This window comes from Lepidochelys kempii, chromosome 2 (genome assembly GCF_965140285.1).
Source record: "Lepidochelys kempii isolate rLepKem1 chromosome 2, rLepKem1.hap1, whole genome shotgun sequence".
In the NCBI taxonomy this organism is placed as follows: Eukaryota; Metazoa; Chordata; order Testudines; family Cheloniidae; genus Lepidochelys; species Lepidochelys kempii.
Genome location: NC_136381.1, coordinates 85,038,083 through 85,054,345, shown reverse-complemented (window position 1 = coordinate 85,054,345; position 16,263 = coordinate 85,038,083). Strand labels below are relative to the sequence as shown.

General features: G+C 48.8%; 1 protein-coding gene across 10 annotated transcripts in view; it reads right to left on the bottom strand.

The window, feature by feature from the left end:
• The window catches only part of SMCHD1 (structural maintenance of chromosomes flexible hinge domain containing 1), a 182,581-nt gene that overhangs the window by 47,564 nt on the left and 118,754 nt on the right, over window positions 1–16,263 (bottom strand). For all 10 annotated transcript variants that reach the window (XR_013635308.1, XR_013635309.1, XR_012157253.2 and 7 more), the window contains 2 exons: window positions 15,278–15,365; window positions 14,661–14,792 (listed from right to left, as the gene is read on the bottom strand). Coding sequence is in view for 7 of the 10 variants with exons in the window: in XM_073331462.2 (XP_073187563.1) it covers window positions 14,661–14,792; window positions 15,278–15,365 (220 nt within the window). In the remaining 3 variants the exon portion in view is untranslated. The remainder of the gene's footprint in view (window positions 1–14,660; window positions 14,793–15,277; window positions 15,366–16,263) is intronic.

Below are 16,263 nucleotides of genomic sequence, written 5' to 3'. Positions count from 1 at the left end.
AAAAGAATCTGATCTCACATTTATGGTATACATGTGCACCAGAAGTGAAATATGTGGATAATCACTTGAAATAGTAGTAATGGTACTCAAATTTGTTTTGTAGAAGTTATCTACTGACCGAGTGTAAAGCTAAAGTTGGCATCTGACCACTGAACTGGTTGACATTGGTCTCACAGCAAGGATCATGGAATCCCTGGAACACTTCATCACTAATGTTATAGTTAGGAATATCTTCTTTAGTATGGACAGAATTTGCCATGGTTGTGGGCATTGAATATTTTTAGGACATTACATCACTTACTGACACTCTAGCAAAGCATTTGGTTGCCACTAGGGCTCTGAAAAGGCTCTGAAGTTCTCTCTCAGGGTGGCTTCTATCTTCCTGTCTACAGGATCTCTGGAAAAAACATCCCTCTTAACAGGAATTATCCATTATCCTCTGGTAAGGATGTCACCACTGTATCAACAGTGGAGATCACAAAGACACATTTCTTCCATTCTGGGGCCTGCACAATCTCAAGGCTCGCTAATTAACTATTTTCAGGAGTTCCCCACTCCTCCCTCATGACCTCTGAAGGTTTTCGTTTTGGATGGGAGATATTTATTATTGGCTTTAGTCTGTGCATATGCTTTCTCTGGCAGGATCTATAAGGTGGGTGCACAACTTGTTGAAAGACCATACTCAGAGTAGTGGGAGGACATATCTAGTGGGATGCCACAGGGGTCTGTCCTGCATCTGATACTATTCATTAATTACTTGGATAATGGAGTGGAGAGCACAGTTACAAAATTTGCAGCTGACACCGCGGTGGAAGGGATTGCAAGCACTTTGGATGATAGCATTAGAATTTGAAATGACCTGAACATATTGGAAAATTGGTCTGAAATCAACAAGATGAAACTCAATAAAGACAAGTGCAAGCACCACAGTTAGGCCTAGAAAAATCAAATGCACAAATACAAAATGGAGAATAACTGGCTAGCTGGTAGTACTCCAGAAGAGGATATGGGGGTTACAATGGACCACAAATTAAATACAAGTCAACAATGCTAATATCATTTTGGGGTGTATTTACAGGAATGTCATATGTAAGATATGGGAGGTAATCATCTTGCTCTGCTCAGCACTGGTGATGCCTCAGTAGAAGTACCAGGGCCAGTTCTGGGCCCCACATTTTGGACAATTTGGAGAGAATTCAGAAGAGAGCAACAAAATGATAAAGTTTAGTGTGAAGGGTGTTGGGCAGGAGCTCCTGAGCCAGCCCTCTGGCATGCCAGTTCCAACTGAGGGACGTAAACTGGAGCTGGCTAGAGAAACCTGCACCTGATTGGCAAATGGGAAACAGCTGACAAACTCATTGGCCCGGGGCTACAAACAGGCCCAGAGGAAGGAAGCCAGAGGAAAGCCAGAGACTGGAAGGAGAGCAGTAGCTTTTCCCTCCTGGATGCAGAGGCTGAGAAGTCCTTAAGGCTGAAATCCCCAAGCTGTATATGGTGCGGTGGTGGTACTGTAAATAAACTGGACCAGTGACTGCTGAGCCCCAGAGTCTCTGAGTGGCTTTTGGAACAGAGCAGAGACAGGAGCAAAGCGGGCCCTGCTACACTTAGAAAACATGACTTATGAGGAAAGGTTAAAAAAAACAACTTGGCATTTTTAGTCTTGAGAAAAGAATACTGAGAGGAAACCTGAAAAGGATCTTCTAATTTATGAAAGGCCTGTTATAAAGAGGACAGTGATCAATTGTTTTTCATATCCATTGAAGGTAGGACAAAAAGTAATGGGCTTAATCTGCAGCACAGAAAATGTAGGTTAGATATTAGGAAAAACGTTAAGGATAGTTAAGCACTGGAATAGGCTTCCAAGGGAGGTTATGGATTGCCTGATATTGAAGGTTTTTAAGAACTGGTTAGGCAAAACACTTGTCAGCGATGGCCTGGGTTACTTGGTCCTGCCTCAGTGCGGGGGCTGGAATAGATGGCCTACTGAGGTCCCTTCTAGTCCTACTTTCTAATATTCTATCTTAACACAGTAGCCACCACTCTCAGATCTCCTGGATCGGGACCTGTGCCAGGAAAGCAGTGGAAGTCGCTTGCGCCCTGGTCGAGTGGGCTGTGACTGCTGGGGCCGGAACACCTACAAGCTCATAGCACCCCTCGATGCAGCTTGTTATCCAAGATACGAGATCCCCTGTGCTGACACCGGGAGGCCTTTCATCTTCTCAGCTATGGCCACGATCAGCTGCACAGATTTAAGAAAGGGTTTGGTGTGCTCCAAATAGAACGCCAGTGCTCGACGGACATCCAGGGTGTGTAGGCTGTGGTGACTCGGGTCCGTATGGGGTTTTGGAAAAAAAACACTGGCAGACAAATGTCCTGGCCCAAATGGAATTGCGAGACCACCTTAGGGAGGAACTTGGGGTGCGATCAGAGCTGCACCTTATCCTTGTGAAACACTATATACGGTCGGAGCTGAACCTTATCCTTGTAAAACACTATATATGGTGGCTCAGAGGTGAGAGCCCTCAGCTGGTGGCAAACAGGTATACCCAGGTAAACTCCCACCTGTGGAAGAGCGAAAGCAAGACGTCTGCTCTGAGCGTCCACTCGTGCATGCGATACGATCTGCTGAGGCAGTCTGCCAGCTCGTTTTGAACCCCCAGGAGATAGGATGCCTCAAGGAGAATGGCATGGGCTATACAAAAGTCCCAGAGTAGGAGAGCCTTGCGACAGAGCGGCAAGGAACAGGCCCTGCCCCGCTTGTTTTTATAAAACATGGTGGTAGTGTTGTCTGTCAGAATTGTCACGTTGTGACCACTCAGAGTGACGTGAAAGGTCTGGCAGGCTAGACGAACCACCCTGAGCTCCTTCACACTGATATGAAGCGACCACTCTGCTCTGGACCACAAGCCCTGAGTCCTGAGGTCCCCCAGGTGAGCCCCCAATCCGTGGTCTGAGGCGTCTGTCACCAGCATCAGGTCCAGCTGTGGGGTAGCAAAGGGGATGCCTTCGCAAACCACAGGCTGGGACTGCCACCACTGCAGGGAGTCCAGCATGTCCATTGGGGCTGTCACTTCCAAGTCCAGGGAGTCCCTGCCTGGGTGGGGACATTGACCAGGAGCCCCAGCTCACAAAACAATCTCAGGGCCACCTCCATGTGGCCCTGCCCTTCCGCTCCAGATAGATCAACCAAGAGCCAATTGTCGAGGTACGGGTAAACCCAGACCCTCTGCCTCCGTAAGAAGGCTGCCACCGCCGCCCTACATTTCATGAACACCCGTGGGGCCGCGCGGCAGCTAGACCAAACGGGAGAACTGCAAACTGGTAATGCTCTTGGCCCACGGTGAAGTGCCAGAACCACCAATGAGCTGGGTGGATGGCGATATGAAAGTATGCGTCCTTCATGTCGATGGCAGCGTACCAGCCTCCTGGATCCAGGGAATGGATGATGGTGCTCAGAGAGACCATGCAGAACCGCGCCTTGACCAGCAACTTGTTGAGCTTTCGCAGGTCTAAAACAGGACGAAGGCCCCCTTTGGCCTTGGGGATGAGGAAGTACTGGGAGTAGAAACCTTTCCACCTTAGGCCGTGCGGCACAGCCTCCACCGCCCCCGCTTGTAGCAGTGAGTGAACCTTTTTCTCTAGGAGATGCTCATGAGAGGGGTCCCTGAAGAGGGACAGGGAAGGGGGGTGGGAGGGAGGGAAGAGAATTGCAGCGAGTACCCATTCCGTACTGTGCGTAAGACCCAATGGTCCAAAGTAATGCTGGACCATGTCTGGGAGAAACGGGCCAGGTGGTTCAGGAAACAAGGGGACAGATCCGGTGACTGGTCTGGTTCGCTGTCCTCGAGTGCACCTTCAAAAGCCTGGCTTAGTGTCCGGCTGGGATTTGTGCTGACCTTGGTTCTGGCCCGGCGCACTATTATTGTTATTATTGCGCCGTCACCTATTATCCCTGCCTCGCCTATGGTAAGGCTCGTGCCTGTGATGAGGCTGGTGCTGATGCTGAGGGGGAGGCTGCGGCTTAAAGGGCTTCCTCTGCATCACCGGGGTGTGCATACCCAGCGACTTAAGTGTAGCCCTCGAGTCCTTGAGGCTATGCAGCCTTGCATCTGTCTGGTGCGAAAAGAGCCCAGACCCTTCAAAGGGGAGGTCCTGGAGTGTACTCTGGACCTCAGGCGGCAGGCCTGACTCCTGCAGTCATGCCGAGCACCTCATGACCACCCCCGATGCGATTGTTCTGGCCGCCACGTCTGCTGAAACCAGGGAGGCCTGGAGAGAGATCTTAGCCACTGCCTTACCCTCGTCCACCAGGGCCGTAAACTCGTTGGGAACCTTGCAGGAGGTTGTCCTTAAACTTCCCCACCGTTGCCCAGGAATTAAAATTATGCCTGTTGAGGATGGCCTGCTGGTTAGCAATCCTCAGCTGAAGGCCCCCCGATGAGTACACCTTTCTGCCAAAAAGGTCCAGGTGTTTTGCCTCCTTGTCCTTAGGTGCCGGGGCCTGTTGACCATGGCGCTCCTTTTTGTTCACCGCCGAGACCACCAGGGAGCACGGACTTGGGTGGCAAAATAGGAATTCGCAGCCCTTTGATGGGGCAAAGTACTTGCGCTCCACACTCTTGGCCGTTGGAGCGCTGGAGGCCAGGGTCTGCCATATAGTCTTATAATTCGATTGGATGGTCTTAATGAGTGGAAGCGCTATTCTAGATGGACCTTCGGGGCTCAAAATGTCCACCATGGGGTTCTCCTGCTCAACCGTCTCCTCGACCTGCAGCCCCAAGTTCTGGGCAACCCTACGCAGTAGCTCCTGGTGGGCTCTGTGGTCTATGGGTGGAGGCTGGACACCACTGTTCCCGCCACCTCATCCAGGGATGACGAAGAGGTTAGCAGCTGCTCAGCCCCCTCTGGCTGGTCTTCCTGCTCCCCTTCACCCGCGGGAGGGGCCTCCAACTCGTGCTGGGGCGGGAGACTTCAGGACGCACCAGACTCGGTGCTGTTCTCTCTGGTTTCCCCCGGGGGACGCTGGAGGCCCAGATAATGTGGCTTCCGGCGCTGTCAGGCGTCGGTGTGGGGACCAGGATCGCTGCACCGAGTAGCTCGCCCTGGATGGGGCCCCTTGGTGCTGTTGATAGGCCCAAGGAGTACAGAAGGGCCAATGACCTGGCAGCCCCCATTGGGGGTGCCATCCCATCTGAGGGTCCTTGCTGTCCAGAGAATGGTGCAAGTGACTGTAACAGCCGGAGTTGGCGCCGGACTGCGGTGACACCAACCACGAAGGCCACAGCGGTGCCAACGATCTGTGCCGGCGGGAGGTTGATGAGCGGCTCCTAACGGAATGGGAGCGAGACTGGTACCGATATCCCTGGGAACGGGATCTGGACTGGGACTGGCATTCTCGGGACTGGGATCAGCACCTGCGGGAGTCCTCCAGCGAGGGCCGTCTCGACTCCTCCCGGTGCCGGGGATCGTACCTCGTCCGTTAATTCCTGTGCCGATCCACTCCCAGTACCGCGACTTCCTTCTGAGCCGCAGGTAACTGGGAGTCCACAGACGTGGAGCTTGACCGGGACCAACTCCAGGAGCGGTGCTGGGACGGTGTCCTCGAACGGCACACCACTGCCAGCTTACCCCTCGACGGCACCCGTGGCATGGGTGCCGGAGGATTCTCCCTGTACGGGAGGGGGCTCGTCGCTGACAGCTCAATGTGGTCCTTTGCCACCTCAAAGGTGCCAGGCATGGAGGGCTGATCCATTAAGTTCTCGAGCCCATCGTCCGCACTGAGCTCACTTAGGCCTGGGCTCGGTGGGACTTGTGGCGCTGGAGCTGCCAGTGCCGGCGCCGGTACAGTGGCCTTTCCACTCTTATCAGCGCTCGGGGCCTTGGAAGGCGCCGGCCTCCTCTGCGGGGAATGTCCGTGCCTTCCTTTTGGCTGCACCATGGCCTGCACCGGGGAGGATGAGCGGTGCCGGGACCTAATCTGGTGCTGTGGGGCCGACAGCTTTCGGTGTTTAGCCGGTGCCGGGTCTCCTGACGGCTCTGGGGGCACTATATACTGAGGAAGCTGGAGCCGGTGTTGGGCACTCCAGGCCTGGTGGCTGTAATGTGGCTTCCATCAACAACTGCTTTAAACGGAAGTCTTTTTCTTTTTTTGTTCTTGACTTGAACGCCTTGCAAATCTTACACCGCTCAGTCTGATGTTCTTCCCCCAGATAACATAGACATGAGCCGATGGGGGTCACTAACTAGCATAGGCTTGCGGCATGTGGCACAAGCCTTAAACCCGTGGGCCCGCGGCAGGTGTTGGAAGCCTCCAAGCACCTAATCACTTAAGTGTCCACAACAAAGTGTATGCTAACTAACTGACAACAGATTTCAGAGTAGCAGCCGTGTTAGTCTGTATCCGCAAAAAGAACAGGAGTACTTGTGGAACCTTAGAGGCTAACAAATTTGAGCATAAGCTTTCGTGAGCTACAACTCACTTCATCGGATGCATGCAGTGGAAAATATGGTGGGGAGATTTTATATACACAGAGAACATGAAACAATGGGTGTTACCATACACACTGTAACGAGAGCTATAAGGTAAGGTGAGCTATTACCAGCAGGAGAGAAAGAAAAAAACCCTTTTTATCTACAAGAGAAAGGCTAAGGGACTGCTCTCATACAAGAGAGAGAGGTTGTTCCAGCGCCGTCACAGACAGTAAGAAGGAACTGGAGGGGGTTGGGCAGCAGGGGTATATATGCACGGTACAGTGGCGCCAGTCGTGGGGGGCCTCACTAGCCTGATAAGAACTGCTAAGGGGAAAAGTTTCCGACGCTCGTGCACGCAACACGTGCACACCTAATGTGGAATGGATGTGAACAAGCACTCAAAGAAGAACTAGCACTTATTGAAGGAGATGAAAATCTGTGGTGATTTCTGGCTTTTTTTCCTGATTTTATTTTTCAGTCTTCTTGGTTCTCTTGTCCTTGTGGGGGGGTTGGAAGATTTGGGCGGGGTGGGGGGGACAGGGAAGAGGACAAGAGGGTGGTGACTTGTGATTCCCAGAGGATTGACTTTTCTAGTTATTCCGTTTTGGATTTTTCCTGCAAGGAAGGAGGGAAGGAGGAAGGCGATGGTACACTCTTCACAACTTGACTTAATTGGAGAGGAAATGAAAGGGAACATCTCTAAAAGAGCTCTTTAGATTTTTCTTCAGAAGGAGTCAGAGTTGCCAAGTAACACGATTAACCCTCTTAAGAAGCTGGGATGGGACTCATGTTTTTTTTCCTTTAGAATTGGACTTCATCTGTAGGTTCAGGAAGATTTCTAGACTTACATCCTGTGAGTCCTTGATCGGCAAGGACAATCTGTTTTTTTCAGAATTCCAAGGACTGATCCATCCTTGTTAAGATGTCTCCAAGTGTGTCTTGGCTGATGCGAGGGAATGATAACAAGATGTTCAAATCTTTCCCCCAGCAGAACAAAGAGCAATCATGGAAGAGCTCACCTTCTGTGGCTCTTGTAATAATCTGGTTCTCTTTTCTTTTTTGGGGGGGTAGCGGGAGAAGAGGGGTGTGAGTGCACCATCTAGAGCATGTGGCTTACTTTCAGAGTTACACTCTACACCAGAGTAACTTGTAGGATTAACAGTTTAAGGTGCGAGTTTCTCACCATCTTGAATATAAAGGAATAAAAGTAGAAGACCTATGTTGGGATGGTGCCAAATTAGTGTGGACATACTGAATGAATGGTGTGAACATAACTTGACATGGCTGAAGGGCTGCAGAGGATCCTGGGAGGAGGGTCCCCTTTAAACAGAAGCAGATTTGATAAAGGACTAGCAAAGTCTGCGTGTGAAATCGATATTGAACCTATTAGTTTGCAAATATGGGCCCATGCAAAAGTAATTATCACATGTATAAAGTTCCAGCATGGAGCACAGGTTGACCTGGTTATAGTGACCTTACAGCAAGGACACCATGCAGAGAGCCAGAGTGAATGATTGAGGAGTTTCGTTCGGTACCATCCCCCTAGCTCCTTCTAAAATACTAAATTAATAACCACACGCCCACTGGGAATGCTTTTAAGACATGTGACTCCTTTGAGGAAAAAGAGTATAAGAATCAAGCAAAGTAAATTACTGTGACTAGGATTCCTTAACTGACACTTGAAGAAGCAAAGCTGTTAGGCTCGAGTAAGACTGTGAACTAGAGGGGTCTCAAGGCAACCAAGGCCTTGTCTTGAGGGAATCTCAGACAGATCGGAGGGCTGAGAAGAACAGACCTGTGAAGGGTTAATGTTTAGCTATTCCACCTGGAAGCAGGCGGGGCACACCCTGACTGTTTCCTAGAAGCAATGCACACATTGCTCTATCCAAGGACAAGGGCTAGATATGAACCATGAGAACTTGATTGTTTGGACAGCAACTGTGGGAGGCTTTCTTAGCCTGGGCTCAAGGCCTGAGAACCAGGATTGTAGTAGATAGAGGATGGTAACTAAGTATATGAATCAACGTCATACATTCCTTTGTGTAGCAGTGTGTAATGCTTAGGGGGAGAAATATAATAAAAGGAGAAGGTGGAAGGCGGGGGGGCAGAACAGCCCATCTCCGCTGACCAGCCTGTTTGCTTGCATAAAGCTGTGTTCTGTCTCATCACTGAACCGCCACAACTGGCGCCCAAACGTGGGGCCCTCAGCACTCACCTCGCCCGGCAAGGGTTTCAGACGCGTCACTCATCCGCTTCGTGGATCCCGGTGAGTATTTTTCATTGTGGTAAGTATGGGAAGCTCCCTCTCTGCTTTGCAAGTGCAACACCGCAATGAGCTGCAGTATTTGCTGCGTAAGGCTCAGCATGACTGCCCGGCTCGAGCACTTACTCTCCTGCTACAGGAGGTGCGTGCCAAGTGCCCGTGGTATCCTGAAGCCGGAAGCCTTAAGCTAGCGGACTGGGAGCGATTGGGCCAGACATTGCACGAAGAGCCTCGGGCGCCCGTGCAGGCTTTACATGCCTGGCACCTCTGCCGCGACATGGTACAGCGTGTCGCCTCCGACAGGCGCTCCCTTGCGAGGCTGGTGATCTCGCCACGCCCGTCCGCTCCTGCAGCCATCCCCCCTCCTGGCGATGCGACACAGCGTGTCGCCTCGGAAAGGCCCTCTCCAGCACCAACAGAGGGGCTGCCGATCCCGCCACCCCCGTCCGCTCCTGCAGCCATCCCTCCCCCTGCTTCGCCCCCAGTGCCTCTATTACCACCGCCTCCCTGGCCTTCCCCACCGGAGCCGGTGTGTGATCACCCTCCCCCCGTGGGGCCCCCCGGAGGGTCATCTGCATCTGCTCAGAAGCTTTCGCTGGTGCAACAAATGGTTCACGCAGCAAAAGCTCGATCAGATCTTACAGCGGAGGAGCTGGCTGATCTGGTCTCCGTTTGCCCGGTGACCTGGCAGAATGATGACCAGGGCAACCCCGTGGGCACCTGGAACACTCTGCCATACTCGGTGGTTAGAGAGGTAAAGAAAGCAATTCGTGAATTTGGCCTGACTAGCACCTTTGTGCGTGGTCTCATTGAAGGGATGGGTACTGGGTACTCCCTAATCCCTGAGGATTGGAAAACGCTGCTGCGCATGATGTTGTCACCCAGTCAGTATGTTATTTGGCTTAGTGAGTATCGGCAGATGGCAGAACGCCAAGCTCATAGAGAGCGCGGTATCATTTATGAGCATTTGGCAGGGGAGGGCCCGTTTGCTACTATTGAGATGCAGTCTCAGCTCCCTCAGGCCGTCTTCCCCATTATTTCCACCTGTGCCCAGCATGCTTTCAAGAAGGTCCCGGATTCAGGCAAGCCTACCAAAAGCTTTGTCAGTATCCGTCAGGGTGCCTCAGAGTCCTTTTTGGATTTTACCAACAGATTGCAGGAGGCTATCCTCCGACAGGTGGATAACACTGAGGCAGCTCACGAGCTCCTGTTAAAATTGGCAGTTGAAAATGCAAACGAGGATTGCCACCGTGCTCTCCAGGCAGCACAAGCCTCTGGTATTTTAGAGCTCTCAGACATGCTGCGGGCGTGCCAGAACATTGGCACACAAGCCCACAAGGCTGGAGTTCTGGCTGCCGCCCTCAGAAAAACTGGGAAGGAGGGGAAGCGCTGTTACCGCTGTGGTAAGGAGGGTCATTTTCAGCGGGAGTGCCGCTCATCTAAGGCACCAGCCCGACCCTCAAAGAAGTGCCCCAAGTGTGGCAAAGGTTATCACTGGGCTAATCAGTGTCGTAGCGGGTCGGGAAACTGCGCGACGGGTCCCCCCCGAACCCAGGGCCAAACGGGGGTGTTTCCTACTCAGGCAATCGCTCCTCTGCCTTGGAATCCATAGACTCTATGAGGGCGGCGACTGCTGGAAGTGCAGGGCTTGATTTGATCATGCAGGAGGACACTGACTTTCGGCTGCCAGGGGAGGTCTGTGCCATACCTACACAGGTGACGGGACCTCTCCCTGCCGGCTTTGTAGGTCTTGTTCTCCCTCGCTCACATGCTGGGAAACAGGGCTTTTTTGTCATTCCAGGGGTCATTGATGCTGATTACACTGGCATTATTAAGGTTCAGGTATGGACTCATCTTCCACAGTCGCTCCCGCGTGGACGGTCAATTGCACAATTGATTTTAGTCCCCTATCAGGTGCCAGCTGCCGAGGATCGAACTCGGGGCGGAGGCGGCTTTGGATCGACGTTGTCTCACTCGCCGTCTCACAGCGCGTCTTCTCCACTTGTTGCTCTGACAATGTCAGTCCGCCCCTCGAAACCTCAGTTAACACTTCTCTTAAATGATGTTCCTTTTACAGGGCTGGTGGACACTGGAGCTGACGTTACGGTGATTCGTGATCCGGAGTGGCCAGTCAGTTGGCCAACAGTTCCTTCTAAAGAGTTGTGGGGGATTGGGGGTAGCAAACCCGGGCGCCAAAGTTTGTCTTGGGTCACGGTCTCTAAACCAGGAGGCCGTGCCCTTGCTACAATCCGCCCTTTTGTGCTCCCTGTCCACCTCAATATTTGGGGCCGTGATTTACTTACAAAGTTAGACACCACCCTCGATATTAACATCTGATGGCCCAAAACCCTCCCTCATCCACCGTGCCCTCCGCCTTACCCTTGGTATGGCAATCCTTAAAGCCCGTATAAATTGACCAGTGGCCCCTCCCTCTAAAAAAGCTAAAAGCACTTCATTCGCTTGTGCAGCAGCATTTGCAAGCACAGTGACTGGAGAGCTCCACTAGTCCCTGGAACACCCCGGTGTTTGTTATTAAGAAAAAATCGGGTGCTTGGCAGCTGTTACATGATTTAAGGGAAATAAATAAACGCATCCAACCTATGGGCCCCTTGCAATTTGGCTTGCCAAATCCAAATTTAATTCCTCAAACCGATCAACTTTGTGTGTTAGATTTAAAAGATTGTTTTTTTACCATCCCCCTTTGCCCTCAGAATTAGCTGCTGTTATTTTGGCCTTTCAACCTTTTGCTGATTGTCCCTTTGATTTAATTGTGGATACCCATTATGTTTATTAGGTAATTGATCATTTACCCCTTGCCCTCATTACCCCTCAGGTTGATGCAGACCTCCTTCGCCTGTTTTTGTTTTTGCAGCACCTTTTTGCCACTTGTCATTTCCCTTACTTTGTTGCTTATATTTGCAGTCATACCCCTCTGCCTGGGCCACTCACTGAGGGCAATGCACGCGCCGATCGCGTGTTGCGTGGTCAGGTAAATTCCCTTTTTTCTGACCCCATTGAAAGCATTAGTCTGCCTCTGTTTTGGCCCGGCAGTTTCACATTCCTGCTGATCATGCACATTTCATTGTTCGTTCCTGCCCCCACTGTGCTGCTGCTGCTCCTACTTTTTCTTATGCCGTTAACCCCCGAGGTACCGCAGCAAATCAGCTGTGGCAGATGGCTGTTACTCATGTGCCACAATTCCGCCCCTATTTGTTTTTACATGTTTCCGTTGATACTTATTCAGGCTTTCTTTTGGGCTTCCCCACAATGTGGGGAAGCCACTAACAAAGTTATTCACCATTTGCTGGCCTGCTTTTCTGTTATGGGTCGCCCCTGCCAAATTAAAACAGATAATGCCCCAGCCTACTGCTCTGCAGCCCTCTCCACCTTTTGTGCCCGCTGGGACGTCCGTCTTAAACACGGAATCCCTTATAATTCCACGGGCCAAGCCATTGTTGAATGTGCCAATCGCACACTCGAAACCTTGCTAAATAAACAATTAAAACAAGGGGAGCTGCGTCTCTGAACCTTAGGAGACATTTAACAACAAATGCATATCCTTTTGTTTACTTTAAATAATTTAACACTGAATGCAGATCAGCAGACCCCTGCGGATCGGCATTTTCACAAATCTGAGGTACTGGAAAGACCGCGTGTCTTTTACCGTCAGCTGCCCGATCCACAGTGGCTGGGCCCAGTACCTCTAATCACTTGGGGTCGGGGATATGCTGCTGTGTCTCTCCCTGCAGGACCGTTGTGGGTTCCAGCTCGGTGTGTGCGACCGGCACTTAAACAACATGGCATGGCACCAGGGGCTGTCGAATCCCATACCAGAGTTTCAGCTGACCTTGGAGGAGACTGCGTTGCCCCCCGGGTCGATAACAGTGGGACGGAGACGGAGGAGGCGTAGCGTCCCAAGCCAGCCCGTGACATGGGGAGCAGTAAAAGCATTGGTCGCAGCGGCCCAACGAAGACTGGCAGCAGATCAACAGCCAGAGACTCCTGAGACTTTGTTTGTGGCGATTCTCGCCCAAATCACTGCTAATTCTGTGATGATTGTGTGCCTTTTGTGCCTGCTATTTCCTGTAGGGGTTGGCTCGGAAGTGCCTCCCCCGTTACAAGCCCGAATGACATATAACATATGGGAAAGATTGGCTTCCATAGCAAATGTTACCCACTTTTGTTTATCTAATTCTGTAGCAGCCGGAGATTTGTTAGGTACATGCCTTATTCCAGTATGTCATCATCCTGAGAAGATGGAGAATAAGACACTGTTCTCTGCTTATGCTAATCTTTCCTCCCAGTACTCTAGCATGGCTAATTGGGGCCTGGCCAACTATACTCTGCCTCGCACGGCTATATCCCTCCACACACCGTACCCGGCCGGGGCTCACAATGTCACCTGTGCGCGTGTAGTTAACTGCACTAGTACAAAGGTGCCCTTGGGCTGTCGAAAAATTTCTCAACCCCTTTTAAATTGTTCCCATGCTGTTAATGTTTTATATAATTATGGCCATATCATCCTACCATCAGGATGGGTTTTTACTTGTGGTTCATGCACCTTTAATTATATTCCTGCAAATTTAAGTGATGGCACCCTTTGCTGTCTTAGTAGAATGACACTTATATTGCCTTTTGCTGGTCACAATTGTAGTAAAAGAAGTGTACCCCTTTTAGATGATTATATTGCAGATGTTAAGCTTTTGGTTATTTTGTGTTTGTAATTATTAGGCTTATTTTTTTGCTGCTGCTGTGTACAATGTATTCCTTCCTTGTTAAGACTTTGTAAAATTTTGCCCTGGAAAGCTCCCCAGGTTATGTCCTTGTCTGTCTGGGAGTTAAATAGCATGACAAAACAAATTGACGGCTACCATGAGATGGCCAACTATCAATAAATAAAAAACGGGGAGATGAAGGGTTAATGTTTAGCTATTCCACCTGGAAGCAGGCGGGGCACACCCTGACTGTTTCCTAGAAGCAATGCACACATTGCTCTATCCAAGGACAAGGGCTAGATATGAACCATGAGAACTTGATTGTTTGGACAGCAACTGTGGGAGGCTTTCTTAGCCTGGGCTCAAGGCCTGAGAACCAGGATTGTAGTAGATAGAGGATGGTAACTAAGTATATGAATCAACGTCATACATTCCTTTGTGTAGCAGTGTGTAATGCTTAGGGGGAGAAATATAATAAAAGGAGAAGGTGGAAGGCGGGGGGGCAGAACAGCCCATCTCCGCTGACCAGCCTGTTTGCTTGCATAAAGCTGTGTTCTGTCTCATCACTGAACCACCACAGACCTGGAAGGAAGAAGCCATCTATAAAATTGGTAACCGCCCTCTCCGTTTGCCAAGCAGGAACTGCATGAGACTAGCACAAGGCATGTTTGTAAAAGAGACACTCATTAAGAGGAATGTACTGGTCTTAATGTATAGCTCTTAAAGTCTAACATAGGAATTATGTGCTTGATGTAACCCTTTACCGCTTGTGTAATTCTCTCAATAAACTACTGTGTATTGAAGATAATTGCTGTGGACCTTGTTCACTGGTATGACAGTAATCTGCTCCACTGGGAGCCAGTAAAGATCCGTTTCAGGGGTAGTAGCACCACCTGTTGTCAACAACTTACAAATTCAAGTCTACAGAAATAGTAAAGGAAATAACAGCATGTAATGTAATTTCTATGTTCATACTTTTTGGAAAAAAAAGCAACCCAATTTTTTATTTTGTAATGTAGACAGCAAGTTTTTTTTAAAAATGTTTTTTAAACAGTTCTGAGTTTTGAACAGCTGCATCCAATGATATTGATCTACTTATCCAACATTTTACAGTTAAAGGTAATGATAATTTTTATGAGCAAAATACATCACATTTTTAACTATCCTTTATTTATTGCTCCAACTACTGCTTTGCAGCAAAACAACATTACCTTTATATGGAGCCATAAATCCTTGATCAGAGTCCGGCTGGCAACAGTTCGAACATTTGAAACTACAGGAGTAGCTGGTGGAGATTCTGGTAGCAACTGCACTGGATCATTAGGTACCACTTCAATTATAATCTTAAGCAAGTAAGAGGAACAACACAATTAACTGAAATTTCATCTATAATATGTAGGCTGCCCAACAATACTGAAACAAATACAATGTACAGGCTAAAATATGTTCTTAAAACTTAAACATCAACTCAAAGGGCCATAACAAGTATTACTAGTTTACAAATTACACAGTTTAAAAAAATGTTATATTTTATATTTTAACACAAATAGTCAGGAGGTATTTATGAAGACACAACAGATCAAAATGAAAAAAGTCTATCAGCATATGTCTGCCTACTTAAAAGGCCAATAAAAACATGATTTGATAATCAACTGTTCAAGGTCTGTTCTTACCAAAAATAAAGTTATGGATTTTGAAATCAGCCAATTGTAATAGTAATTCAAATGTTATTAAAATCAGTCATCTTTCATTTACTGTAAAGAATACACATACTTTATTTCCTACTATATATACACCTAACTATATATAATTCATCACAGAAGCAAACCTGTTCACTGCTGAGTATATTTGTCTTATCAATCGCAAAAGCAAACTGGATGCTGTAAGTTCCCACTCTCTCTGGAACCATTTTATCCCTAAGTTAATTAAAAAAAATAGTGATCTTAATGTTGACATTACAAATAAGGTCAGCAAATCAAATCTTTATCTATTCCTGTTAACCACTTACTGCAAACTGATGGGGTACTTTACTTTCCATAAGGATCCTTCCATTCTTTACCCAACTTTATGAACAAAACCTGTGATAACCTGTCTGAGGAAGTACCCCCCTCACTGCATAATGGCACTGAATTTCCTGGGTTCTGTTAGCTTGTGTCACAACCATAATTTTATTCACATCATTTTAAACTACTTCCTAGAAAGTTATCAGTTATATTTAATAATGGAATGGATGAACATTTTTTAAATTGGTTTGGACTACTTTATTTACTTTCACTTGGATTAATTTCCTCTTTTTCTGCTGCCATTTCATAAGCAAAAAGCCCTGCTTTCTTGCACAGGTTGCTTCATATATCAGCTGGGGTTGGGGCTAGTAGCAATACCAACTCAGAAGACTGTACACACTTGAGCCAGAAATATATGTCTTGTGTGTCTTGAAATGCTTAGCATATTTCAGGAGCTATCACACTGTAAACAAACAACAATAGGCTGCTGCTACTTAAAATGGCAACAGCAGTAGCATGAAGATCAAGGAAGAAGGAATGGCAGTACCGAATCACAAGTGTCTATCTGGAGTGGCACAGGAATGTGCCACTCTTTACTCACTGCCGAGCCTTGCAGCTCAATCTAGCCCACAGAGATCATTAACAAGTGACAAAGACAGAGGATAAATCTTACTCCTGCACACCAGTGTCACAATATGGCTCTCTGGGATTAGCCTCTCCACGAGTTTACAGAATTGGTCTTTCTCCTCTCCGCAATGAATCTGTGGGTAATCCACGCTATTTAGAAATTTGTCAGCCTGATCACAACTCC